This window comes from Chaetomium strumarium (assembly GCF_033439665.1).
Source record: "Chaetomium strumarium strain CBS 333.67 chromosome Unknown B0T15scaffold_1, whole genome shotgun sequence".
Lineage (NCBI taxonomy): Eukaryota > Fungi > Ascomycota > Sordariomycetes > Sordariales > Chaetomiaceae > Chaetomium > Chaetomium strumarium.
In genome coordinates, this window is record NW_026944429.1 from 3,043,243 (window position 1) to 3,070,208 (window position 26,966).

Sequence of the window (26,966 nt, forward strand, 5' to 3'; positions counted from 1 at the left end):
CCAACCCTGAGGGCGAGTGCTATGAAAATGTTAGTATGTTGCGACAAAAGAAGTAACGAGTACAGCGACAGTTAGGTTCGGACAGGTGTTCTCCTGACCAGCTGGGTCTCTTTTACGACCTTGATTGGCTCATTGACGCGGCCAGTGTTCATCAGATAAGCGACAATGTCTCTGACTCGCTAGATACGCAGGTGTCGCAACGCGAAAGAACCACTCAGAATTTAGATCTGCGGGTGTCCTCTGCTGTGTGCCGGTAGGCTATATGTATACACGATATACCGGGAGCTGTCTGCCCAAGGCGTTGGGCTGTCGATAGCGACCATTAGGGTATTGTATTGTACAACGGATGCTACCTCGCCATGTCCTCTGCCAATTCATCTTCTTCCGCTTCATAATCCTCGGACTCGAAACCGCCCGAGTTGTCCGCCTGGTCTGACGCCACGCTGGGTGTTTGCGGACGAAGGTTCTCTAAACTCATGTCGGCATCATCCTCTACGAGGACCTGTGGAGTGCCCTCGTGTGCGTCGTCTTCCTCGTCTGAAGGGCTTTTCACATCGTCGGCAAACACCACTGTCTTCGGGGCAGGTGGCTTCACTTCAGGCTCCAACACGTCTCCGGCCCAGGGCTTGCACTCCTTGATGAGCTCTCCGCAACGCAGACACGGCCATCCCTCCCCTTCCTCTCTCTCTATCCTCGTCGCGAGGCAAACAAAGCAGTAGATGCACCCGCACGGGATCGCCTCGTACGGATTCGTGACATCTGTCTGTGCCGACCCAACCACTCCGCTCGAGGCGGCGGCCATTAGTTCGTTTTCGTTGGTTGCGGAGTTCTGGTCCTCGTAACAGATGGCGCATGTCCGCTCCGGCAGAAATGCATACTCGCCCTTCTTCTCGTCGGCCGCGCCCTCGGCGCCTGTGCTCATGATCTTCTTCGTCTTGCGCCACGTCCGGGCCAGCCACCGTTTCCAACGATTTATGCCCACCAATGGCAGCACGAAGAGCAGGAATTCCGTAAACGCGTGCCACACAAGCTGCCGGTTGAGGTACTCGAAGGATACTTCCCGGCTGACCTGGCTCGTTGGCGGAGCCAAGCGCATGCGCAGGATCCTGTCCAGGAGAGTCCGGTATCTCCCGTGCAGCAGAAAGACCAAAAAAGAGGCAAAGGCCGCAGCGGCGTGCATCGTCGACAGCGTCGACGTCCATCTCGACAGTCGTTGTACGCCCGGACTCGGTCCCTCATATCCGTCGTCCTGCTCCAGCAACCAATCCTCCCACTTTGCCCACAGGTACCTTCCTCCCACCGTCACCAATCCATACAGCGACTTCTGCCACCTAGTCGGCGGCACCAGCGTGGGCCCATCGCGCCGCGCGTCCGTGTACGTGAGGTTCTGCAGAGCCGCGCCATACGTTGCATCGTGGTCCCACACAGTCAGCTTGAAAAGCACGGCCCGCAGGGCAAGCGATATCTCAGCCTCCCAGTCGTGCAGGAGCGGGTGGCTGCTCCCGGCCCCGCCGCCTCCAACCCGGCCGCCTATATACTTCAGCGCGTCGCCCACCTGTCCGCGCAGCAACTCGACCAGCTCCTCGTCGAGCAGTTCCGCATCGACCTGTCCCACGCGGAAGGCCGGGCGCGTGCCCTCGCGGCTGGAGATGGTGTCCCAGAGGGACAGTGTGGATGTTCCTATTCTGCGGAGGAGCGGGGATTGCGTGGCGGCGATCCGTGTGCGCAGTTGCGAAGCGGATTGCTGGGTCGCGAGGCGGGCGGCGACCTCGGCCTCGCGTGCTTGCCGGCGGGCGGCCAGACGCTGCTGGGCGTCGGCGAAGGAATTGCGGTGGGCGGGACTGCCGTTGCTGTCCCGATTATTTGAGTCGCTCATCGCATTGGAGTCGTGGAGTTTCGTCTGGAGCCTGGTAGAACCGCTCCTGGGGGATGGACAGGCATTATTATTTATTGCCCGACTTGTTTTGGTGACCGGGATGTAACACGGCTGATGATGGCGGAAGGGAACCGGCCTCGCAACGAGAAGCCGAGGTTGGCGTGCAGCTGAGAGCCGTCATTTGTCTAGGCGCCGCCTGTGTTTGTGGGGACATGACCCACTTGCCGAAAAGGTCCTTCAAGGATTCAACTACGTGGCTCCTCCATGTCAGAAAAGGCGGACCCCTCATGATGTATTGAAAGATGAAGTCTTAAGTTAAATCCCTTCGAAAAAGAAACAGAAAGGGAAAAAGAAAAAAGGAAGAAGAGACAAGAAAGTAAGGTAAAGAGAATAGAGATAGGAACGAAGAAAAGAATGGTAGGAAAGAAGTAAATAACACAATAAAGAGAAGAGGTTAGTTGTGTCTATCCAGCTAATAGAGAAGCTTGGTGTACGGCTTATTTAGGCTGTCAAGAGCCAGGCTTGTGGCAAGTACTTACCATACATGACATGGTATTTTACGATTCACTTGCACCCGTCTCGTCGAGCAGCTTGCAAGGCAAGAAGCCTGTACACAGTTCTGCTATAAATGCATCTCTTGGTAATAAGTTTGCGAAGGGCCTAGTGGAGACCCGACCCTATGCTCCATTGCGGATTCGAGTCATCACTTACATGGCAACTCTTCGATAACGTCATTAGCACCTAGGAACTTATCCCTTAGGTACCGTAGGTATGTTTACCTGATTGAATGTGTTATGTAGTGTGCAACACCTACTACCCACGGGTTGTTTCGGCAGCCGGCTTCTTTGTGGAACAGCGAGAACCGCGGTGGTTTGTGCCGCGTGTTGTGAGTCGTGACCCCTTCCGTTGACACCGTCTAACAATGGAAACACCGTGCAGTTTTACTGTGAGAAAGACCAAAAGCTCCCTACCTAGGTACCAGGTAGTCATCAATCGGAACAGCCTTGCTCGGTGAAGCTCACCCGGCACGAGTTGGAGGGTGGTTAACATTAGGTTGGATGTGGGGCACTCACCCCGCTACCGTATCTGCCCAGACCATGCACATAAACCCCACCAAAGGCGGCCAGCAACTTGAAGGTCTCAACACCAGCCCATCTTTTACCTACCTTGCCTACCTGTTACCTAGATATGCAAACCTCGAAAGCCGTGAGGATCTTGAAAAACTCACGCTGCAATCTTGAAGTGCTAACTAGCCATCCTAGATTCCACTTTCGCTCATTGCACCAGGGCACTACGTGAAGTCGTAAACACCGGCGGCGGGCATGAGCTTCGCAATCGAAGTTGCGGGCGAAGCTGCCCCGTTGAATCAGTGGGAGCTGGTGAAGGCGCTCAGTGCTGCTGGGACTTCGACCAACCATGCCCAGAGGCAGTCGGCAAGCCAACAGCTCCAGACATGGGAAACTCACCCGGATTACTACACCTATCTGCAGGTAATACCGCCTTTTCCTCCTTGGTCTTCCCTAGTCCTTTTGCCTTACTGATCGCCGGTATGTCGCACACAGACGATCTACCTTGACACATCCCAGGACAAGCAGGTCCGCTTCCTCGCCATTATCCTCTTCAAGAATGGCATCGATAAGTACTGGAGGCACATAGCGAAAAACGCCATCAAGCCTGAGAAGAAACAAGTGATACGATCGAGGCTGTTGCAGGGCTCGCTCAACGAGGAGGACAGGACCTTGGCGCTGCACAACGCTCTCGCAGCGGCCAAGATCATCAGGATAGACTATCCGGACCACTGGCCCGAAGCCTTCTCCACGCTTATTGAGCTGACAAGAGCCTCAAGTGTCCAGAGTCCGTTGCATCTGCGCGGCGCCTTGCTGGTAATGCTCCGCGTCGTCAAGGAGCTGGCCACCGCTCGCCTGCGTAGATCCCAAACTGCTCTGAAGGCCATCACGCCCGAGCTCATGCAACTACTAGGCACGATCTACACCGAGAAAACCGCGTATTGGCAGGAACTGTTCACAGGAGGGCGCGGCGATGAGGCCAGCGCCGACTTCGCCATAGAGAACAGCCTTCTGGCCCTCAAAATCCTACGGAGGCTGGTGACCATCGGCTATGACCTGCCCCATGATGACGCCCTGGTTTGCGGCTTCTGGTCCCTGTCCCAGTCGCAGTTCGACCAGTTCCTCAGCGGTGTCAGCCAAAACTCATGGATCCCGGTTCCCTACCAAGACATGGTCGGCAAGCATCTGATCCAGTTCACCAAACTCCACATAGACATGTCCGAGATGCACCCGGCCAGCTTCCCGGCCCTGCCTAATTCGATCCCGCTGGTGAAGGCTTACTGGAACCTGGTCAAGGGCTTCTCGGAAGTGTTTGAGAAGTCCGGCGGCATCAAGCAGACCTCGAGCGAGACGGCGGGCGGCAATCCCAAGCACGAAGGGCCGCTCTACGAGAAGCTCGCCCTCAAGGGCCTTCTGCTTCTGAGGAGCTGTGTAGCTATCGCACACCATCCGGTGCAGACCTTCAAGTACAAGACCTTGGAGGTCAAGAATCTGGAGAAGCAGGCTGTACATACTATCAAGACCGAGCTCCTGACCAGAGAGATGCTTTTCGACATGGTGCAGGTCATAATCAGCAAGCTGTTCATTTTCCGCAAGTCTGACCTTGACGCCTGGGAAGAGGATCCGGAAGGCTGGGAGTCCCAGGAGCGGAGCGAAGGCCAGGCATACGAATGGGCGGTCCGACCCTGTGCAGAGAGACTGCTGCTCGATCTTCTCATCCACTACAAGGAACTCGGTGAGCCGCTCCTGGCTCACTGCGACCTAGTCAGGAAGGTCGACATGGACATCGTTACCAAGGAGGCTGCGTATTGCGCCCTTGGCTGCGCGGCCGCTGTCATTCACGAATCCTTTGACTTTGACAGTTTCCTAACGGCGTCACTAGTCAAGGATGTGCAGATCCAAGACCCCCTGGCCAAACTGCTTCGGCGCCGGATAGCCATTCTGCTGAGCCAGTGGATCTCGATCAAGATATCCCAGGCGAACAGGCCCTTTGTGTACGACATCTTCCGCCACCTGATGAACCCTGAGGACCAGCACAACGACGAGGTCGTCCGCATAACAGCCGCACGCCAGCTCAAGTACATAGCCGAGGATTTCGAGTTCATGGGAGAGAGCTTCTACCCCTTTGCTGCCGACATCTTCAACCTCCTGGTCAATCTGCTCCAGGAGCTAGAGAGCGATGAAACCAAGCTGGCGGTACTCGAGACACTCCGGCTCATCGTCAGCCGTATGGAGACACACATATCCCAATTCGGAGACGCCATCATGCTGATGCTCCCCAGACTCTGGGAGTCTGCGGCCAGCGAGGAATACATGATCAAGCAGTCGATCCTCGCCATCATGTCGGCCCTGGTCTCGTCCATGCGTGCCGAGTCCCAGCGGTACCAGAGCCTCATCATCCCGCTGCTGCGAGAAGCGATGAATCCCGAGTCACCGCTCCACCTCCATCTCATTGAAGAGTCGGTCGATCTCTGGAAGGCGGTTCTAGTACAGAGCTCGTCTCCCCTGAACCCGGACCTCACACAGATGGTGCAGCTGGCTCTGCCACTTGTCGAGTACGACACGGAAGTGGCGATCCAGTGTCTGGAGATCGTCAAGTACTACATTATTTTGGCACCACAAGACATCCTAACCGACTCTCTTCGCCGCCCTACCCTGGCCGCGCTGGCCAAGACATTGGACTCGAATAAGCGGGACCAGTCACAGCTCGGTGCGAAGTCGATGGAGCTTGTCATTCGCCTGGCGGAGGATCTCGGCGGTGCACAGGGCGTTTCGGTCGTGGTCCAAGATTTACTTGAACTCGACGTGCTCCGGGCCATTCTCGAAGGGCTGCACAGCGCCTGGGAGGCTGGCCAGAGCACAGGACCCAACCGGAAGCAGAGCAAAATCAACACAATCAAAGAAACAGATTACTTCGCGCTGCTCGCGCGCATCGCCCTCGCGGACCCGGGGGTCCTCGTCACGATGCTTACCAGCTTCGGCAGCCCCATCGACCGGGTTTGGTCGTGGCTCAGCAGCCAATGGTTCGCTAACTTTGATTGTATGGGCGACATCGAGCGGGAGAAGCTCTCGTGCCTGGCGCTGACGCGGCTCTGGGAACTGCCCAACCCCATGCAGGATCTGGTGCTTGGCCGCCTGCAGGATTACCTGTCCATGTGGACGAGTGTCGTCACGGAGCTGGCCGACGGGACCAGCGGGAAGCCGGCGGGGGAACAGGACAGTCTCGTGTGGACCGAAATAGGGAGCTACGAGTACGACACGCCGCTAGATGTGCACGAGCGCCAGTGTGCCTTCAAGGACCCCGTGCATCGGGTCGTGACGTACGAGTTTGCTCGCGCTAGACTGGAGGCTATGATGCAGCGGGTTGGCGGGGAGCAGGTGTTTGAGGCGGAATGGGCGGTAAACGTGGATAGGGAGGTGTTGACGGGGTTTCAGAGGTTGAGTCAGCCTGGCGGGCAGGGTAATGGGTTGTCATAGGATGAGTGCCTTATTCTGCGCTCTGGCGAGACAAGCATGCAGGAGGGATGATGGAGAAGTGCCATCTACTCACGGAAGCGAACTTGGCATGTACGCAACGTTTTGATTTTAGGAAGCCGAGTACCCCAGTGAGGGGATATTTATCAAAACGAGTTCGTCAGCAGCTAAGTTGGGGAAGGCGGTTTGTGTGAGATATGGGATATGGGATATGGGATATCGGCTTTTCAAGTCTAGTTCGATGCTGAGAAACCTCAGTGTCTCCTGAGGGACATGGAGACGGTTTTCAGGCGTGCTCGAACCCATCGGCTGCCTCATAAGTTAGCTTCGCCTGAAGACGTTAACAGGCTGAGGCGTGCCTAATAAGCCATGTGACATGGATTAATCAGGTAGGCCCAGACATGCATAAGGTAATAAGGTAAAGGTATCTAGAGTCGGAGCTTGGTAGCATTCCATAAATTCCGTAGGTAACTGCGTCGAAGTGCAGGAGCTCGGTTGCTCAGCGAGATGGAAATACTTAACGTAAAGATTGGATTCTCTTGTCAGATTACAGCAGGTGGTACGGTACGTACGTACAATACATACGAGAACTCGAGCGTAAGCCGTCCGTAGTCTTGGGAATGACACTGACCTTTCCGAAACTTATACCTCTCGAGTCTTGACGTACGTTCCTCGAGCTACCTTACGGGTATGGATCGCCAATCTTCCATGGAATATTCCGTAGTCGCTGAAAAGCTATGGTACATTGTACAATACAGCTCGTCTCACCATGTATGTACTTGTATGCGCAGTACAATACAGTACTGTAATGGAGCATGATGTTCGGCACGATAAAGGGTCCTGCGGACGGCGGGCCGCGATAAGCTGCCGGCCACCTCGCGTGACACGCCCAAACCAACAAACTCGAAACTCGGAGAATCCTCCAACCGCTCATCATCCAATGACGGACAGAAATTCGCTTCTCACCTTGGAATGGCTCGACGAGATGCCGGAGTTTTAGAACCACAACGATCACCAGGCGAGACGATCTGCGGCATTTCGGCATGCCAGTACTAGTTACACGCACGTACGGTGACCGACCCGGCGAACTGATCTGGACGAAGCTGGAACCGAACCATCGGCATGCATTCATGACCCTTGTAGTGCACGCCAACCGAAGCCGCCCGGACTGGACGAAAGAACGACCCATCATCCCGACGGTGTGAAGTTCTGCGTGCCGCCACCGCACACCAAGATATCTAGATGGGCCACGCGCAAAGCAAACACGACGGGAACACCCATGGCCACGGCCACGGGCTCGGGCAGCAGTGGGAGCCCTACCGCCCTCGCTCCCGGTCCCAATCCCGCTCCCGGTCCTGGCAGACACAACGCCGCAAAACCTCCCTATCTACTACTCTACCACCCGTACCGTCGTCGCCAACCCGCGCGCTGGCAGCAGCGTCAGCGCCAACAATGCCACCACCAGGACCGCCGCCACCACCAACCTCCTCCTTCTTCTCCTTCCAACAGGGTTCCGAACGCGCCCAGAATGTCCGATTCCTGTCCGAAGCCTCCCCTTTACTAGGCCGGTACCGTGCCATGCCGAGGCCGGCTGGTATGGGCTCATCCGTATTGTCCTCCTCCCGCACTGCTGCTCGTGGTGGTGATGGCGGGAAGCAGCGGCACATGGGTACGATGGGGCTGCTTTCTTTCGCTTCTGCTTCTGCCTCGTCTGCAGACGATCCTGGGTGGAGGGGTAGCGTGCATGTTGGGTATGGCTATGGGGCGCTTGCTGCTGCTGCTGCTGCTGCTGCGGACGGGGTAGGCGAGGAGCAGGAGGAGCACGATGATGAGGGTGAGGACGAGGGGCCGGAGGGGGAGGCTGGGTGCGGTTGTTGTTGTAGGGGCAGGCGATGGAAGGGGAGGATGAAGAGAGTGTGGAGATGGTTGGGGGATACGTGGGTCGATCCCAAGGCCAGTGTCGTTCAGAGGGTGGTGGATGCGTGGTGGAGTCGGTGGGCGACTCTGGTTGTGCTGCCGGCGCTGCTGGTTAGAACACCCCCTTCTCGCTTTCGTTGTGGACCGAGGTCGCTAATCCGGCTGTGTGTGCAGGCTGTGGCATGGTGCGCGGTCCCCTTTCCACAGTATCCCCTTGCCGGCGACGATGAAGGCGCGTCCCGTCCTGGCAAGCGAGCGCCGGGACACGGAGCTGCCAGGGTGCAGGTCAACTTCTGGTTCTTCCTCTTCGTCTACTACAGCCTCTACAACCTAACCGCCCTGATATGGATCACCAAGGTCTTCAACCTGTACAGTCTAAACTGGTGGCCGCAGTCCCTGGGTTTCCCTCTCACCATGTCCGCCATTGCCATCCTTTCCATTGCCGCGCCGATTCCCGTCTACCTCGTCCCCGAGACCAGGTTCCTGACCGTCCACAACACGGCCTGGATTTCGTGGACGTTTGTCATCATGGCGATGCCCGTTGCCATTGCGTTCTGCATCCTCATGAACCATGAGCGGCACCTTGGCCTCCGGCACCCGCTCTCTGAGACGCAGCGCATTTTCACGTCGTCGTGGTGGGCCGGCGAGCCAGACGAAACCATGTCGCGGCGTGAGGGGAGGCGGCACCGCACCGGGCTGGGCGCAGACGCCTGCGATCCCACATTCAATGCCTCCTCCGCGGTTGGCTTCGTGGACAGCCGCTATCAGCGCCCCAGGATGCCCGTCAGCTTGCGGCGACGGTGGCTGCCGGCTAGCTTCGTGCGCTTCGTGTGGTTCTGTCTTGCCTTGTTCATAGGCTTGCTCGCGTACGTCATAGGGGAGGCGTATGCCGAGATCTACCTGCGCACGCTGCCGCATAACAACTGGGAGACCATCGTGTATGTCTACGGGTGGATATCAACCGTGTATCTCCTTGACGGCTTGACGGGGTGGATCCTGGGTGGCAGCGAAGGTGAGCGGGTCGGGAGCTATCCTCTGAGCTGGATCTTCAAGCTGTAAGTGCTCCTGTCCCGGACTTCCGGTCTTGCTCCGGCCGGCTACCGCTCGCTCCGTCTCAGCTGACGCCAGAGATCAGATATTTCATGCTCACCTACCAGACCTACGTTCGCGCCTTGTATGCCCGCCTGCGCAGTCCGTCGCAGTTCATCCTGCTGCAGGTCCTCTCCTCGACGGGCCTCATCATCGTTACGCCCATCCTGATGTCGGCTCCGTTCCACTGGTTCCTGTCCGTGCTTGGCATCAACGGCCAGAGCTACGGCTCCTACCAAAAGATGTGCATCCGCAATGTCTTTATCCGCTTCCTCGCCGAGAACGCGTCGATGCTGGCGTTCCTCGGCAGCGTGGTGGTCTTGCACTTTGGTGCCAACAAGGACGTCTACCCTTACTTCGCCTTCGACGGCTCCGACGAGAACGAGGGCTACGATTTCGGGCTGACCTTCTACGCCTCGAGCATAACCTGGGGGTGCGAGCTGGTGGCGAGCTTGACCGTGGCCGGGCTGATCCGCTGCATCTACAAAGTCAGCGTTGTCACCGAGGGCAAGCTCGACTTCGTGGTCTGGCCCGAGCTGCTGCCTACCTGTGTGGTTGTTATGTTGCATGTGCTGCAGAACATGCTGTTCTCCATTGTCCGCCTGCAGTTCCGATGACTGCAACGTGTTGCTGGAGAGGCCAAGCATTGGCGGGCGGGCGGACAGGCACAAAGCTCCCATTGCGTCAGCATCAGGCATCATCCTTCCCGTGGTGGACCACTCCGGCAGCCTCTCAGCCTTCGGCTCCCGCTCCCGTGCCCGAGGCCAGGCGGCAGCAGGGTTTCGGCTCCTAGCTGCGGATAGAGCGACTCAATTCATCAAGGTCCTCCGCATTCACCACCCTTTTCTCGGCTTTTGTTTCCTGCATAAGCTTCCTTTCTTTTGGTGCATCAGTGGGTGCTGTGTATGGGCGGCGGAGTGGGAGCATTTGCATAAGGTAGCGTTGGATGACTGCACGATACCCCACTGTTCTTCGCGTTGCATAGCGTTTCCTTTGTTCTACGTACGACGGGGATGGGAGGCGCCAACAGGGATATCATAATCAACAATGTCTGTTTGGAGGAGATAACGAGCCTTTTCTTCACAAGTGAACATGGCAGAGCATTTTCTCCTCGCTGTCCCCGGTTGGCATCGGTCTACCGTTCCGTGGGAGAAGTGAGACAATCTTTGAGATGCCCGGCAACCCGGTCGCTCGAGCAGATAACGGGGTTCCCACCGAACCTGGCTTGTATCTTCCCGGACGCGGGTCTCCCTGGCACTGATGGGGTCTGATATGACTTCTCCGGAAGCACAGCACAGCACATTGTTGCTTCGCTACCGAACCAATATGAGCGCCGATGCTAAATAAATGTCCCATCGAGCTTCTAGGCACATCAATGTCAACGGGAGAGCTGTTTTTCTTCGGCCATGGCGCTTAGCAAGGGTCCACTACCTCCACTGCCTGCTTACGCAGTACTGCGGTGAGCACACTTCAGTTCTGGAATGGAACCATCGACAAGGCAATGACCGCAAGAGACAGCCTTACTGATACACAGTGGTCGACGCCGTGCTACCCTCCCCCTCGGAACCTAGAGTCCGGACCTAGACTCAATTTCGGATTACCGAGAAGTTTGGGTTCCAGGTTGTTCTGTCCAGACTCGCCTTGGGACAACATCCATGGATGGCCGTCCCAGCGCTGGCCACCCTACAGAAGCGGTGAGACACCACTCTGTTCATTAACCGGGAACAGGCAACAAATACCGGGAAATGCACTAGCCGAGATGCTACTGCAGGCTGCTTTCAACATGCAGTGTGCTTGCGCTGGACTAGAGAGGGCACACGCGGGGCTTTTGACCTTGATTTGACAGAGGGAGGTAGCCTTGTCCTGGGCCCACACCCAGTTTTCTGTCTCTTGAGCCTCTGCAATGTATTGTATGTATATGTATGTACTACTAAAATGCATTCAACCCGTAGACTGTATGATGCCAGAAAGAGAACGTTGCATGAGGATAAGGCGGCAGATATGTGGTACTAGCCTGTGTACCTTATATTGGTGCCTAATCGGAAGCTGACGATCGGAAGCTGATCCGGAGCGGCGCCGGTAAGACCCCTCTGTCGCAAGTAGACATAGTATTTTTCAATAAAGTAGTATGATCCAGTCGTCTATTGACCAGATTTGCATCTTTCGACCAGGTTAGGGTTGGACGGGTTATAGTCGTTCATGACCGTAAACTTCGTGATTATCAAGCTGAACGGTCTCATGAATATTAGTACCGACCATTGTATTCTAGTCGATCAACTATGGGCTCTCCTTCCGGGCCGTTTCACCCTGGATCTTTTGGTTTCAGCCAGGTAGTTAGTAACAGAGTAGGCTGGAAACAACAAAGGCATCTGGAGCACCCAAGTCTTAGGTACGAAGGTGGATGTTAGCGGTCCTTTTGTTGCCGAGTATGGAAGCCATTCTCTCAGTGAGAACCGTCTTTGGTTATCTCTGTCCATTGTCCAACTGAATTTCATCTGTGCCAAAAAGAGGCATATGGGCACTGCGCTTTCGAGACAAAAACAGGATTGCCTTACGGTCAAAAAATGCCGACACATGCCGAGCGTAGACAGTGAGACAGCCGAGAGCTCAAACCAAGGTAGGTAGGTAGGTTCCGGAAGCTTGTGCAATCGCATGGCGGTCAAGCTCCGTCCACAACATCTGAGGATCTCATTGGATCTGACTCACACGGACGGGCCGGGGCTGTCGCAGACTCACAGTAACTACCTGCTGTCTTCAAGTTAGTACCAGGAATTCAAGCACTGCACCCCATGCACCGTTGTCTTGACCGGTGTCTTATTCACTTACTCTCACAAGGACAAAACGCGGAAATCAGTTGTTCGCGAACCACAGGTTTGATATTGCGAATCGTGGGGGCGTGAGGCAGTTATTGTCCAAGTTGATGTGCCAGTTGTCGGTTGTGTTGCACTAGCACTGGCATAATGGGCAGCCGGGGGTGGGTGGGTGTGTCGAGGATGCAGTGTCAGTGATCTTTCGGGCATGTAGTAAGTTCTTTCAGTTTATGTACCTTAGGTATGTACTTGTATTGTACATACGTACTACTCTGCGTAGAGGTAGGTAGACATCAAAAATATACCTCCACGATCGAGAGTGACACGATTGTTCCGTTCCAACACGAAGAAAACATCGAGAAGTTCTAGATTTCTCATGTCAGCCCGAATGTAAATGACGCATATCAGAACGCCAATTTCATTGAAAGTTTCATCTTCATGGAAGGGCTGTTACCGGTACCTACACTGTGACCTTGACTGAAAACTAGGGCCTGAGCTGGAGCCCCGCAACACAAGCGTGTCAAGCAGGGGATAGCCGGTTGTATGCACCTTTATGTATGTACAATACATCCAATACTATAAGGTACAATACATATTTCTGTTAGTGAGATGAATTCTCCCTACTAACTAGTACCTAGGTAGGTAGTGCCAAATTCATCCTCTCTACTACCGCTTCTAACAGCAGGTTCAAGGGCGCACTGAGGTCTGTGCTGTATTGAACCCTCAAGTGGTGAAACTTGAAATGGGCGCGTAACTAATCTGATAAGCACCAGTTCTCACTACGGCCCTGATAGTTTACCAGCCGGCTCCGAAAATGCTGATTCGTGAGCAGCCGTATCTAGCTCGGGGAAATCACCTCAGCAGATAAGAACACCTTGAGTTCGTTCGCATCTCTAGACCATTGGGAGAAACAATATAAGGACCTGCGGACTGGGATACGTGCAGCACATGTATTGTACTGTACAATACATCCAAGCAGTATCTCATAACAACTCGCGGTTCTGGTACTGCATATTGAGAAGAATAGAAAGTTAGGTTGAATTGCTTTAATTACTCTGGAGAGATGGGACCTTTCACATAGTGCTGCACGGAAGTTCACACACTGCGACTTAATAAACTCGGTGCGGCAGAGGGGCTCGTCGTCCACTCACGTCAAGCCTACGGGAGGTAATCTGTGCAGTACTAGTATCTTACTGTATGTAGGGAGTACGGTTATTAGTACGGATCCGTACTGCACCTTCACTTCACCCACCACCTCCACAGATCGATTTTTGGCTTGAGTGCGCTGCTACTGTGTCTTTCAGTTTTCCGATCTGCACTTCGTCGTACTACCTAGTATACTAATATGATATCCTTGGTAAGCTGAACCCCTCCAGTTCTCATTTAGTAGGCTACTAGTAGCCACCTCAGAGATAAGGGATGGAAGGATGAACGAATGTTACCTACCATTCTGATTCTAGAAGGCAAGCCCGGTACCTACTGTACGGATTCGTATGTACAATACAATACATACAAGTACAGCGGAGTAAGTAAGGCAACAGGACTAGCCGTGTTCCAGTGAAGGCTCTCACCTCATTTGCACACATTGCAGCGCACACAAGCCGGGTCTGTTTTCACCGGATCTTTCCTCACCGACTCCACCGGGGGCTAGGTCCGGTCCCCTCCCACTCTCTGTCTCGGCCCCTCGGGAGGGTCGCCTGAGTGCAGGTTTGCAGTTTCTCTGTTTGCGCGCTCTGGGCCTCTGGCAGATCGATGGCAGGGTGTCTAATTCGCTCCTTCCATTGCTGACGCCCAAGCATTCCGTGCTGCACACCCTGTCGGCCGCAATTTTTATCGCTCGCTCGACACGAGGATTGCACCTGCTTTCCCCTTCCCCTCCCTCCCCTCTCTTCTTTTCCCTTTCCTCCTGCAACATGAGCGCCCCTGCCGACGCCGCCCAATCTCTGGCGCAGACAAGCAAAGACCAGACTCCCGCCCTGACCTCTGCTGCCCTGGCTAGCAGCACCGTTAGCAACGCCAACAGCCCCGCCGCACTCTCCAGCGACGATGCCTCGCGAGGACAGTCCGCCGCCGCCGCCCCCGGTGCCTCCGAACTCGCCAGTACAAAGATAAAACTACTGGGTGCGCTGAAGCACTTCCCGGACTTCCCCATCCCCGGCATCAAGTTCATCGATATTCTGCCCCTGTTCCAAGATCCGGTCATCCACGCAGCCCTACTGCGCGCCCTCGAACTTCAGGTCCTCGAGTTCGGCGGCCAGGCCAAGCCTGATGTGATAGTGGGGTTGGATGCGAGGGGCTTCCTCTTTGGGCCCTCGCTCGCGCTGCGTCTCGATGCGAGCTTTGTGCCCGTCCGCAAGAAGGGCAAGATGCCGGGGCCCTGCGTGACCGCCGCCTACGAGAAGGAATATGGAACCGATTTCTTCCAGATGCAGGAGGATGCGGTGAAGCCCGGCCAGAAGGTGCTGGTCGTTGATGATATTATTGCTACCGGTGAGTCAATTCAGCGCAATACCCCCTGACCGTTTTTACCCCTCCAATCGGTTCCAATGTCAGCTCGCCTGCCAAAACCGATGTCGGCTCGTCCCACTTGAACACGCTCAAGTTGTGAAACTTCCCTTTATCAACACATTCTCATAAGCAAACTCTTTGATGCAAATCCCGCTAACGTTTACGTCCACAGGCGGCTCCGCTGCTGCAGCTGGCACTCTTGTCAAGCAATTGGGAGGCGAACTAATCGGATATCTCTTCATTCTCGAGATTCCTGTTCTGAATGGCCGCTCGAAACTTGGCGGTGTCCCGACTGTCACTCTTCTCGAGACGAACGAGTGAAGTCTGACCTCGCCACTCCTGCCCGCGACTTATCGAATCACCTCTCTCAGCCCCTCCATATCACCTAATACTCCGATACGACATTCACGCAGTATACTTAGGAGGACTATGAACCGGAGCCTGGTTAATGATGGTGGACGGGAGAAGCCCAGGATGGCGGGATTGCCTTTTGGTGCGTTTCAGTTTTCGCAACAGCACAGTTTGGGAGAGAGACAGTCCCCTAATGGACACAGGGGGGTTTGCGAAAGGGGGTGGTGGTTTGGCAGTACCTGGCGTTAGAGGTCTTCAAAAGGTCCGAGGGTGAATGAATACCCGTAATCTTTTTGGGGTGGAATCGTGTCGTTGAATGAGTACCCCACTGGAGTCGTGGTCATAGAGTCGGTACTGTACCTACGTTGCTATGAAGATCCGTGCTGTTAATCGTCACGGTGGTCCTACGCTGAGTGCCTGGTAAAGTCGCAATCGGGCATATTGCCAGTTGAGCAAAAGCACCTCGAGGTCTGAGCAGCGGAAGGGACTTGGCGGTAGCTATGCTTCTACATGCAGCCCGCAGCATGAACCTTGACGTCCTCTATTCGACTAGCGTACCTAGGCACAGCGTAGCCCCTACGTAACCTACCTACCTTACCAAGGTGAGGTAAGCTACCTAGATAGGTAATAAGCAAGCTACCATTGTCAAGCACCCCGAGGGACAATGGAACCCTACCTACCTACCGAGTAAATCTGTAAACCAACAGGCAAAGTAAAGCACCTGTGATAACAGGTACGTAAGATACTCACACGAGCTTACACTTAAACGCTAAATTTAAGGTCGTTTCTTGATGATATGTACTGTACTTCTAACCATGCAGTATCTATCATACGCTCTTCCACCGCTTCAACGAGATATGTAGGTATGTACATACAAGCACATGCTTCAAGTTCATGCTTTCACAAGTTCACACCCGCATCTCCCTCATCAACAATGATATTCCTTATCCTCAAGCCCTGGCTCTCGACAAAATACCGCCGAGCTAGCCCGACTCGCGCCGCCATCCTCAGTCGCTGATAGGCCACCTCGCCGCCACCAACCATGACCATGGCGATCGGATTCCGCCGCGGCATCCCGCCCGGCGTGCGCTGCACCTCGTCCAGCAACGGCCGCACCAGCCCGGCCCCGGCTTGGGAGCGCGCGTAGGCGCGGTACTCGGCCCCGTCGTCCTCCTCGTCCGATACCACGACCACGAGCTGCAGGGAGGACGGGGACGGCGGGTGCGCGGGGATGTTGGCAAGTTTGGCGGAGAAGTTGCACCCGCCGCGGCGGATGAGGATGATTTGGTGGTCGCGGGGCGCCGAGTCTGGGAGCGGGCCGGCGCACGCGTCGCCCGCTGCGTAGATGGTTGTCCAGGGCAGGAGACGCTCCGGCACCGGGCCAAAGGCGGAGATGCGCGCCCCTCCGGGAGCGGCCGTGGGGGGGAGCGGTGCGGCGCCGACGCCGGCGGCGGTGATGGCGGTTTGGTTGATGACGAGGTTGAGGGGGAGCAAGGCCGTGGCTGTGGATGGGAGGGAGGTGGGCAGTTGGATGTCGAGGGTTGCGGCCATGCGGGTGAAGAGGGATTTCACGAGGGAGCCGAGCTCCGCGAGGACGGGGGAACGGTCGGGGTCCTCCAGCGGTTGGAACGGTAGTTCCTCGTCGGCATCCTGCGTGTGCGCCTGGTCGTCGCTGGCGGTGGCATTGTCGAGGAGATCGATCTGGTGCAGGTGCTGGAGTTTTGCGATGACGGGGTCTCGAACCAGGCTGAACCGGGGATCAGAAAGCTCGCCGAGTATGGCCCGGTCGAAGACGGCAAATTCATCGCGTCCCAAGGGGACGCCGTTGAGCTTAGTGACTCGCCATACACGTTCCACGTCCTCCTCGAGATGCATGGTGATCTTCAGACCGGACAGACTAGAGACACGGATGCGATCTGCAGTCAAACGTTCCATGTTTTGGCTGCCTAGCATGAAGTTGAATGCGCTCGCGCCGACCATCTGTCCGGCATCCGACGCAAACTCTAGGGTGAGCTCCTCCGGGTGGTGGACCTTGGCGCAGGTGCCGTTGCTGGGCAGCATTTCCGAGGGAAGCGTCCACGGGAAGAGGGTGAAGTTTGATCGAGCCATGTGCTGGCCCGACATCTGCCCTCCATCGATACTGAGGCGTGGCGAAGTGGACAGCTGATGCAAATCCAGCATACGAGCAGCGTGGTAAATGTCGTCCCTGGCAGCTATGACGGAGCCGGTGAGCGGGGTGGTGGCGGGGCGCGGCGGGCAGGAGTCGATGAATGTTCCGTCGCGTTGAATGGCTAGATCTGTTGTGTCAGAACGCGAAAGAGGTCGGGATCGCTCCTTTGATGCGGCCTTGGGGATGACAAGGGGGTGGCCCTCGGTAGTGAAGACGAAAGCAGCATCGAGCGAATTGAGAGGGTGTTGCTCGTCGAAAAGCAGGTACAGGTACTTGGCGGTCTCCCCAAGGAAGAAGCTCTCCATGCGATCGCTCTTCTCGCCGTTCAAGACGTTCTGTAGTCCCGCCCAGCCGCAGGGAGTCCAGCACCTCCTCGAGATATCCCGCAGCACCATCTCTCCGACATAGAGATACCACGGGTCTCTCGTGGCGCGGTATAAGTGGTAGGTTGACTCGATGAACTCGGGCCTCAGCGGCCACCAGCCAAGGCCGCCCTCGACCGTCTTGTCCCGAATGGACCATCGTTCAGGGAGCGCGGCGTAGCGTGTCCAAATGGCAGCGTAGAGTAGATTCGTCTCGATGGCCTCGTCCAGCTCACCGGCAAGGACGAGCAGGCCTGAGTAATACGCCCCGAGGCTGTCGACCCAGCTGGACGCCAGGGAGCCCGTCCACAGATTGACATTTTCGTAATGGGGATGATCACGCTCGCTGTAGAGGTGCCGCTTGATGGCAGCATGTGCGTGATGCCAGGCATCGAGGAATGCGTCGGGCGAATTCTCGTCATCACTCAGCGGAGGGAACAGCGCGTTGGGATCCAGCCACTCGCCACCGGTATTGGGTGGTACGGCCGTCCGGTTGGGAAGCGCATGGCCCGAGAGCAGGATGTGGGATTTGAGGGCATACTCGAAGAAGCTATCGGCGCCTGCGCCGATCACAGAGTAGGAGCCTATCCAATGACCTTGCTCCGCGTCGACCCCGGCGCCAATCAACCCTATCTGGCTCTTTCTGCTCCAAACAGCCCAGAATGCCCGCTTCGCCAGCTGCTCGAACCGGGGGTCGCCGGTGAGGCGGCTGAGCACGGTAAATTCGAGAACAAGGGAGCCGGCGCCGGCACTGCACGTCTCGGTAATCTCAGGCGGTCCCTCGGCCGCGCCCGCTGGTGCATGTTCGTCGTGCAGGGGTGAGTTGGTGTAGAACGGAATGCCGTGGCGGAGGTTGACCCGCGGATACGGCATGCCCGTCTTGGTGTAGAACGCAGGTAGAAGCCTCTGGGCAAGATCGAGAGCGAGCCTCAGCAGCTGGCCATCATACTTAAACCCGCTTGGCCAGACGACAGGAACGGGGTTCAGGAGATCATCGCCGGGACGGCGAGGGCTGTACCCGGTGATGGGTAGGGCGCCGATGGCGAACAGGTGGGCGCTCAGCAGTCCCCCGACGCCGCGTATCACCGTCTCAAACACCTGCACCTTGCTGTCGACGTCGAACCCACGCCCACGCAGGCCCACTCCCGAGGGGCCAGGGCGGCCGTCCCCATACTGTTCGACCAAGGCAGCCACCCCATTCTGGAAGTCTCTCAGCGCCCTCGGTCCGGTACCGCGATCGTCGGCAGGGGCAGACGCGAGGATGGCCAAGGTCGAGAGGCTGTCGATCAGCGTGAGCGAGTAGTTGCCCAAGACATCGTTGAGCTCGACGTTGCGCGGGTTCTTGGCGTCTCGAGAGAGCGGAGTGCAAGACACTGGACGCAGCTGCAGGGACGAGGATTGGAGTTAGCACTGAAAGAGCAGACAAGATGCCGTTCGACTATAGCCATACCTCGTCCTCGGGGAACGCGATCCGCATGTAATTGTCGAAGCCATGGTAGAACATGTCAACGGTTTCCCGGCGAAGGGCCCTCACGTGGTCCGCTCGCATGGCTGCAGCTGCGGGCCATTGGCCGAGAAGGAGCGCGAGGGCCATGCACCCCAGCACCAGACGCCAACCGGACCAGCCAAGCCATGTGCGCCGTTGACGGGCCACCGGTGGCGGTCGAATACCAGTGGTGGCCGGGCCGGCGGAGGGGGAGCCATCGGCAACCAACGAGCGGCACTCCATGCCGGCAGGGCATCACCTGGGAAGAGAAATCGGACGCCGCATGTGTGGATTTGCGACGACGAGAGCGCCTGGAAAAGGAAGTGCGGAGGCGTTGGAGGGGAGTGGGCGAAGCGACTTCCAACTGTGCCGACGATGCTGTTGTTGCAAGATCATCTTGACCAATGTGTCAGCTGTCACCGTGTCAGCAGTGAAGCTGTCCTTTAGTGTAGTGGGGACGGCCCCACCTTCCCCGGATGGTTGCTTGGCGCGGCCGGTGGACGGGCGAGGATCTACAATGGTACGGAGTACAACAGCGGGCGCCGTGTGTGAGGCTTCCCTGCCGGGTACCCCATTCCCGCATTTTCCGTGTGATGCAGGCACCCGGCACTCGACCAGCTCCCGAATCTGTCAATTGCAGCGTTACCTACCTACCTGGATAGTTGATCTCGCGCTTGTCGGCCAGCTACTGCAGGGTTGGGGGTTGTGCGCGCTTGCTCAACCAGTCGTGGCTCAGAACTTCAGTGCACATGTGTAGTAGCCGCGGGCGCTCAAGGCTACTAGGAGTTAGAGACTCGGCGCTGTCGCTGATGCATGGCCCAACGGAGCCAACAATCATCTTGTTCAATGGGATTGCTGTCCTTCATTCAGGTCATTGGTGTAATCCTATATTTCGTACCTAGCGCCTAATTCTGTCTCCGTTATCCATCAGTCTAATATCATTAATGAAGCTCTCGCGGCATGCATCACGTTGGCAATCGGATCGCGGGGAGGGCCTTCGAGCCGATCTCCAGAACCAACTGGCTTTTGTCCGTCCGACTCCTCTCTTAGAATTTAATTCGCATACCCAACAATCTGACTGCCAACCAATCTACCTAGACGGTATGGGCATAGCTCCTCGGTTTGTTGATCGTTGGTACGGCCGGGTATACATAAGTTCCATAACAGGGAATTTAAGAAGACACCTTCCGGGCCCAGTACCCCAACATGCTTTTCCATGGCAGAAGAATATCAGAGCACGACAAGCAGCAGCCAACATGCACGGGGCCGTGGGCGGGAACAACGGTCCAAGATCTGAGGCCCGTTACGCTGTATCCGTTTGGCACCATATGCCGAATACAGTGTATGTCAGTTGTTTCCAGCTCTATCCAGAACGGATGCGTATGGTTTAACCCTCGTCCAGCGACTAGGAACTACTAGTATTGCCAATTTGTACTCACTTGACTGATCGTCACATGTCGCCAAACTCCCTGAAACTGTCAAAGTGTGTGATGTATGTACGAGTGTACTGTACAGCACACCCGTGCATTGGACAGCCTCGACTCGGAATCGCATAAGCGAGCACTGTCCACGTGCATGTGCGCAAGAGCACAAAGGATCCCATTCCGATGATCCAGGAAGTTAAAACTGGAGCCCACCAGCTGTAGTGGTTCGAGGCTCCTGATATCTTGCCGCTGCGGCAGCGTTGGCTCTAGAGTCCCTCAGTACTAGTAGTGTCGTGGTTGCCATCAACCACCGTGACTACCAAGATAAAGAGACACCGACTATCACGCTCACGGGCGACCACCCCGTGGCCTGAGCCAATCCAAAACATCCGGGAAAATGGCAAAAAAGACCAAGGTCCTTCCGCGCCCCCATCTCGGCGCCTAGCATGCATACTGTGCAAGCGAGCGAGCTTTGTCGCGGAGGGGATTACCTACCGGTGCGCCTCTGGAATTCGTGGCGTTGGGCGGAGCGCGCTTCCACGGATTTGCATGATGTAGCGGTACGGAGTATAAATCGGGTGTTGTTTTCGGTCCGGGCCAGACCATGCATTGCATTGCCCACAGGGTCGCCCGCATGGGGAGCATGGTCGAGTGACTTGACACGTGACTTCTTGCTGACTAGGCAACCACAACCGATGTGTGTATTTTGTAGGTAACAATTACCTGGCTCGAGCATGGTAAACAATTGTAAATTCCGTCATCTCGGCCCGCTATTTTCCCACCCTTCGGCCAGCTGTCTCAAACCTAGGTAACGAAATAAACTCGAGCCCTCAAGCCCTAGTTGACGGACGGGGGCGGGATCGCTGGCTTCACATTGCTAAATTTGTAACTGATCGACTGGGAACGGGAAGGGCGGGGTGATCAAACCCCGTAACGTCGTACAGAAATTCGAGGGCTCGAGGTTTCAGAATCGACGCTCTCGGAAGATTCACCTCGCACCCACCACGCCTTCGCGAAAAAAGACACTGAAACAGCGATTTTGTCGGAAATGGAAGAGACGTTAGCTTTCAGGTTGTGTAGACCGTCATTGGCTTATCACTTATTCCAGTTTGCCGTGGAATCTGCGCCACATCACTGGGAGAGATCATCCGGCTCAAAATCCAGTTCGAAAACACGCCGGGGTCCATGGCGACAGGTGGACTGCTACCTATTCCGTCCCTTTTATTAGGTGAGCACTCATTAGGAGCAGTTCGCTGACCTCATCCGGTCATCTTAGCGTGGTTCTTGTGAAAAGACACGGACTGCGAAGTACTCTCTATGGGAATCGAGTTTCCCGTTCGGGTTCTGCGCCGCTCTCATGCTCTGTCGCCATGGAGATCCGCGATCCGCGATCTGGGATCTGGGATCTCGGAGGATTCCTCGTGTCGGCGTGGCTTGCCCCGGCTCAGGCACCCTTTTTCCATCGACTCCATTCCGAGAGAGAACTTGATGATCAAGGTACGGATTACCTGAATAAGATAGAGACTGTATCCAGTATAATCAATGCCAAAAACAGAGGTTGATCCATATCACCACCTCAAGTTCGAGCCGTGCCCCCTGCATAGGTACAGTTTATGTGACACTAAGGTATCTAACGGTACGTACGTTGATGTGGGCTTGTCCAGGAACAGCTGATGTCTTGCTTCGTGCTTCGCCGCACCGCAACATTGACACTGGCATTGTACCTAAGATGGATGCTGATTGCTGTGCCTGTCATCAGGGCGGCGTACGCCGGACGGCCCCCAACCCGAAACGATTACGCCCCACACATGGACGGTTTCCTGTGTAGAACTTGAATCCACCTGACTGCTTGTTGCACTCGAGCAAGGAAAAGAAGCGTTGAGAGCGTTGAAAAAAAAAAGAAAAGAAAAGAAAAAATCCCTCCTGTATAGCGGCGAGGCCCTTCGCTCCCCTCCTAACTCACATCAAGAGCTGCATGTGTGTGCGTGAGAAGCCAACGAATGGAGACGTGTAAACAGAAGCTGAAAGATAAACAAAAAAACAAAACAACGATACGATGAGTATGCTTGTAAAATACAAGACCGCCTGCCCCAATGATCGACCGCAACTTCGCGGAACAGAAAGCCCAGGTTGCCCGTGATTATATCTCGTCATTCTTTTTTGCTTGTGGCCCTTCCCCTGGTGGCTGCGTCATCCCCCGACCTATTATTCTCTTTATTGCTGGCCGTATGAACTGCTAACCATCTGCTGACACGCATCCCGTGCCACATGATCGGCGTCATGGTGATTGAGTTCGTGTGGCGCTGCTGCCGAAAGGCGCCTTGAGCCGGGGTTATTGGTGTGGTTGTTGCTGCTGCTGCTGTTGTTGTCGAACGAAATCCCGTCCATGCTCTCGTCCGGGCTGAGGCTTCTTTCCGACTTGACGTTGTTGAAGACCTCGTTGACGAGCTGCTCCTCCTGCGCCGGCGTCAGGCTGGGTGGAGGGGCGAAGTGGTCGCCCATCGGGACATCGACCGGGCCGCCGTGACGCGCCGCGGCTTGGGCGGCAACGTACTGTGCGTGGCCGTGGAAGGCAGAGTGCTGCAGCCCGAGGCCGTGACCCCACTCTCCCATGGCCGCCTGGGCGCCGTGCGGCGGACTCGCGTTCCTCCGTGCTGCCGCTTTCCTCCGCCGTCTCGCCCCTGTCTTCTCATCCTTGGTCGGCTCTTCCAGGCCGAGCTTGACAAGCATCAACTCGATGTGCCCTGGCTTCCAATCCCACACGCGACACCCGCCGTTCTCCTTCATGTGCGAGATGATTAACTGGTACCGCATCTCCTCGATGTAGCGGTAGGCTTCTTTTAGCCGCTCGAGCTGTGCGGTGTGGCCCGTCAGTCATACGTTGGTTGCAAGGGTGAGGGGGGAGGGGGAGTCTTACCTCTTTCTCTGGCCATACGCCATACTTGGCGACCGCACGCGTGACCTTCATCTGAAGCGCGGCTTTTTCCCAATTGCCCTGAACGAGCTTTTGGTACTCGGTCTTCATATCTTCCCACATGCCCTTGCCCTTTTCCGACAGGTACTTTTTCCGCAGCTGGAAAAGCAGTTTGTCGTCCTCTGGCGCATCGTCCCTCAAGGTGAGCTCCTCCACCTCGCCATCCTGCTTGAACTGGCCATTGGCCTCCGAAGCGATGTGCGGTGTCGTCTTGGCTGTCCGCGAAGCTTTCCTTGCCGGCGACGGTCTCTTTCGGGGTGGCGGTCTCCGGCCGGGGCTGAGAGTTCCGTGAGGCGCGTAGCCTCCGAGGAGAATGGAGGGATCCCGCAGATCCTCGATGGTTGAGTGCGGCCTGAATTGCGGCGGATGCGACTGAGCTAGCACGGTTGCTGCTCCCCCGTTTGAGGGCATGCGGTGGTGCATGTGCGGTGTGCCAACCGGGACGTGCTGCTGCTGCTGCTGCTGGGCAAGGTATTGCCCTGGTGAAGTGACATTAACGCTGTAGGGATGGTACTCGTGGAGAGTGTGTTGTGTTGCTTCACCGTCGTTGGCGCCCGAGACAGTGAAATGGCCGAGATACGGGTCGATCGGGGGCGGGATGTCACTCCTGGGAGAAGACGGGTGGTGGCTGAGTGGGGGAGAGTGAGCCATGTACGGCGCCACGTCAAATGGCCCGGCTTCGGTGGCTGCCGGGTTCACCGTCATGGGAGAGGGACTTTGGCGGCCAGAGCTGATTCCGTAACCGTCGTAGTACATCTTGGACGAGTTGGGCGGCGTCGGTGCTTGCGAGGCCGAGGGATAGCTCCGCTTTGCCGCTTGCCTCTGCTGCAGAGGCGGGCTTGGTGCGCTGGACACTGGCGTAAGGAGACTCGGATCAGCAGCTGCTGGGTAGTTGAATGACGAAACTCCAGACACCTGTAATGCGGGATGCTAAGTCAGCACGGAATAGCCCTTGTTTTGGAATGATAGCAACATACTGCGCTGTAGGGGTCGAGGTCCGTGGAGGAGAAGGCAACCGTCTGTGGGCCGCTGGAGCAGATGGGCAAGCCGTCAATCTGGGCTTGCTCGGAATGGTGCGCCGCAGGCGCGAGATACTGGGTGCTGGCCATGTCGACGTGGATCTGTAGGCGTTGGAGTGCCCTCCTGGGGGAGGCTGCGCTGCTGGAGCTGTCGCCTTCCGAGTCTGAGACCAACTGGTCGCAGTCGAGGAAGTCCTCGATCGAAGGCGATTCGATTTCTTCCTGCCTGTCTGTACCCATGTCTTAGTTTCGCTGCTTCGTATCCACCGTCTGCTGGTGTAGGGTGAGACGAGTAGCGAGGGGACAAGCGGAAAGCGGAAAGCGGAACGCAAGGCTCGACTCAGATACCGAGATGCGTCTTCTTTTCTCTTTTTCTTCTTGCAGCTCCTCGACTTTTTCTTTGCTCTGTCTTTTTCTTTTTTGTTCCTTCTCCTAAATGCTCGGACGTGACAAGATGTACAAGCAGAAAAGGATGTCTGACCTTATAAACCTGGGTCGAGTGTGGCCCAGCCGGTGGGGCAGGATGCGGCGTCGAAGGAAATGGGGAAGATTTGAGACAGAGGAGGCTGACCTGACGAGCGAGGTCCCGGAGCCTACCTGTATCGGTGGGGAGGAGGAAGAAGCGATTTCCGAGGTGGAATCGGAGGATAATAAGGGAAGGCAACAGTTAGAGGAGCAGAAGTAAGGAACGCGTCTGTCCTTCTGTCCAGAATATAAGGCAGAAAAAAAAACCCATGTGTAACAGCAACCAACCGGGGCCGTCAAGCCTCTTTTAGCTTGACTTTGATCAAAACCAGCAAAGGTGCCGCACTCCGAGGTCCCCTGCCGGATGTATATCTTTGGGGTGCGTGGGCGAGGCGAGGGGTCCCAGGTTGCACTTGAACCTGACATGCACACTCCCCTTCGTACCCCGGTACTTCGCCATGGCCCATGGAGCCCTCGCCGTAACTGGCGTATTAGGCGCCGACCGTTCAAAAACCGTGCGCATCATACACCCGTGGACACATACATCATACAGACAATGGCAGGATACCGATGCCATAACAGGGCTGGGATCTGAGCTGGAACCTGCCACTCTCGGTCAGATGGACCCCGGGTGCTGCGGAAAGTTGGATAACAGCTCGTCGGCCGGCTATGAGAAGGCTTATACCGTCTGCGGCCTTTGACGCGACCCGGCTTCTCGTCCCAAGTCTCATAGACGACGGCGTTGAGACCCGAACCCGGGCCATGCGTTTTTCTTTTCTCTTTCGAGCTCTCTGATCCAGTGGGCAGTGTAAGTCTAAGATGCCGGGCGAGGCATCCCGCATTCTGGCAGCCGCGGCCACCGGCACTCGGATCAGCTTCTCCTTGGCCCGCCACGAGCACATCAGAGTGGAAGGTACATTACCAAGCTGCTTGTGGGGTTTGGGGTAAAGAAGTGGACATTATGCTCGCTGGACGTTCCAGGCAAGAAGAGGGAACCCAGACCATTAGCTTTGCATTCATGGATAAATGGATCAAGCCGAGAGAGGTTGCAGTGTGCTCGATCGGGCAAGCTCCGGCAGTGCGTATACATGTATTGTACGCAATTGTACGTGCTTTGTACATAGGTAGGTACATACCTACCTTACCTTACATACCTTATGCTCAGGACCCGGGCGGCGACGTCGACATAGCTAGAGTAGCTATCGCCTGGTGCTGCGCGCCTGCGGCAGAATTGGGGGCTTTCTTGCTGAAGGTGGACGACGGAGTGCACACCTTCGCCGGGATCGTTGTCGGTAGGTAGGTTGGTGGGGAAGGGTCCCCCCATCTTCCTGGCACTTCCTAGCAGGGCGTACAAGAAGTACGCTACTGGTAGGTACATACCGTACCTTATGTACATACCTTATGTACTCAGGCTGCCCAGACATACACTTCATTCTGTGGCGCTCGGTATGCGCTGCGACGATCACAACGACCCCACGCGGCCCACGGTTAGCGTAGCGTAGACGAAAGCCCTGTCGCGCCACCATGCGGGAGCTCCCCTGCGAGATAGCCGCCGCTACTTCATTCTTGTTGGTCCGGTCCGGAGCAGTTGTTGGTCTCTGGAGCGCGGGTAGACGCCCCAAGGGCTTCTGGGCATCGCTCGATCGTCAACCGTTTTGCGGCTGTCACTTAATGGCATGCGTGTAATCCGCGTCACACCAATCCCTGGTGTGATATGAGTGTAATTGCGGGAGAAGTTGAACCATCCAACACTGGATCGGCTTCTGTAATGGATGGGGCCTCGTAGCGGTCAATTATCCGGCATCCGGCCACGGCAATGCCAGCTTGCACGGTCTCTGATTAGCGCAGCGGAAACGGAGCTGGCAGCCGGTCACTGAGTCTGGGGGATGCGCCATGTGCGGAACGGACGCAGTCCGCCTGGGGAGGCCTGGGGCAGAGAGAATAGCCACCGTCTCACTTCACAGTCGAGTAGGT

At 56.3% G+C, this 26,966-nt stretch overlaps 6 protein-coding genes across 6 annotated transcripts; 3 read left to right on the forward strand and 3 right to left on the reverse strand.

Moving 5' to 3' along the window:
* Positions 1-126: 126 nt before the first annotated feature.
* On the reverse strand, positions 127-2,026 carry B0T15DRAFT_517938 (Pex12 amino terminal region-domain-containing protein). The gene has a single exon (XM_062868342.1). It carries the CDS (start codon positions 1,874-1,876, stop codon positions 350-352), a length of 1,527 nt encoding a protein of 508 aa, XP_062726043.1. The 5' UTR covers positions 1,877-2,026; the 3' UTR covers positions 127-349.
* Positions 2,027-3,009: 983 nt separating this feature from the next.
* Positions 3,010-6,474, forward strand: B0T15DRAFT_31269 (armadillo-type protein). The gene is made up of 3 exons (XM_062863948.1): positions 3,010-3,082; positions 3,139-3,366; positions 3,439-6,474. Exons 2-3 carry the CDS (start codon positions 3,199-3,201, stop codon positions 6,418-6,420), a joined length of 3,150 nt encoding a protein of 1,049 aa, XP_062726044.1. The 5' UTR covers positions 3,010-3,082; positions 3,139-3,198; the 3' UTR covers positions 6,421-6,474.
* A 1,395-nt stretch (positions 6,475-7,869) lies between these two features.
* Positions 7,870-10,040, forward strand: B0T15DRAFT_388803 (uncharacterized protein; the record flags this gene model as incomplete). The annotated part of the gene is made up of 3 exons (XM_062864459.1): positions 7,870-8,445; positions 8,542-9,389; positions 9,470-10,040. 3 exons carry the CDS (start codon positions 7,870-7,872, stop codon positions 10,038-10,040), a joined length of 1,995 nt encoding a protein of 664 aa, XP_062726045.1.
* A 3,648-nt stretch (positions 10,041-13,688) lies between these two features.
* Positions 13,689-15,062, forward strand: B0T15DRAFT_546772 (phosphoribosyltransferase-like protein; the record flags this gene model as incomplete). Its single annotated transcript, XM_062870163.1, has 2 exons — positions 13,689-14,723; positions 14,914-15,062. The coding sequence occupies exons 1-2, from the start codon at positions 14,147-14,149 to the stop codon at positions 15,060-15,062; spliced, it is 726 nt and encodes a 241-aa protein (XP_062726046.1). The 5' UTR covers positions 13,689-14,146.
* Positions 15,063-15,843: 781 nt separating this feature from the next.
* On the reverse strand, positions 15,844-19,508 carry B0T15DRAFT_407215 (glycosyl hydrolase family 47-domain-containing protein). Its single transcript, XM_062865323.1, has 2 exons — positions 19,075-19,508; positions 15,844-19,007 (listed from the first exon to the last, which is right to left on the reverse strand). The coding sequence occupies exons 1-2, from the start codon at positions 19,351-19,353 to the stop codon at positions 15,993-15,995; spliced, it is 3,294 nt and encodes a 1,097-aa protein (XP_062726047.1). The 5' UTR covers positions 19,354-19,508; the 3' UTR covers positions 15,844-15,992.
* A 3,240-nt stretch (positions 19,509-22,748) lies between these two features.
* On the reverse strand, positions 22,749-24,767 carry B0T15DRAFT_506959 (uncharacterized protein; the record flags this gene model as incomplete). The annotated part of the gene is made up of 3 exons (XM_062867619.1): positions 22,749-23,387; positions 23,452-24,423; positions 24,486-24,767. The coding sequence occupies 3 exons, from the start codon at positions 24,765-24,767 to the stop codon at positions 22,749-22,751; spliced, it is 1,893 nt and encodes a 630-aa protein (XP_062726048.1).
* Between the last annotated feature and the right edge of the window lie 2,199 nt (positions 24,768-26,966).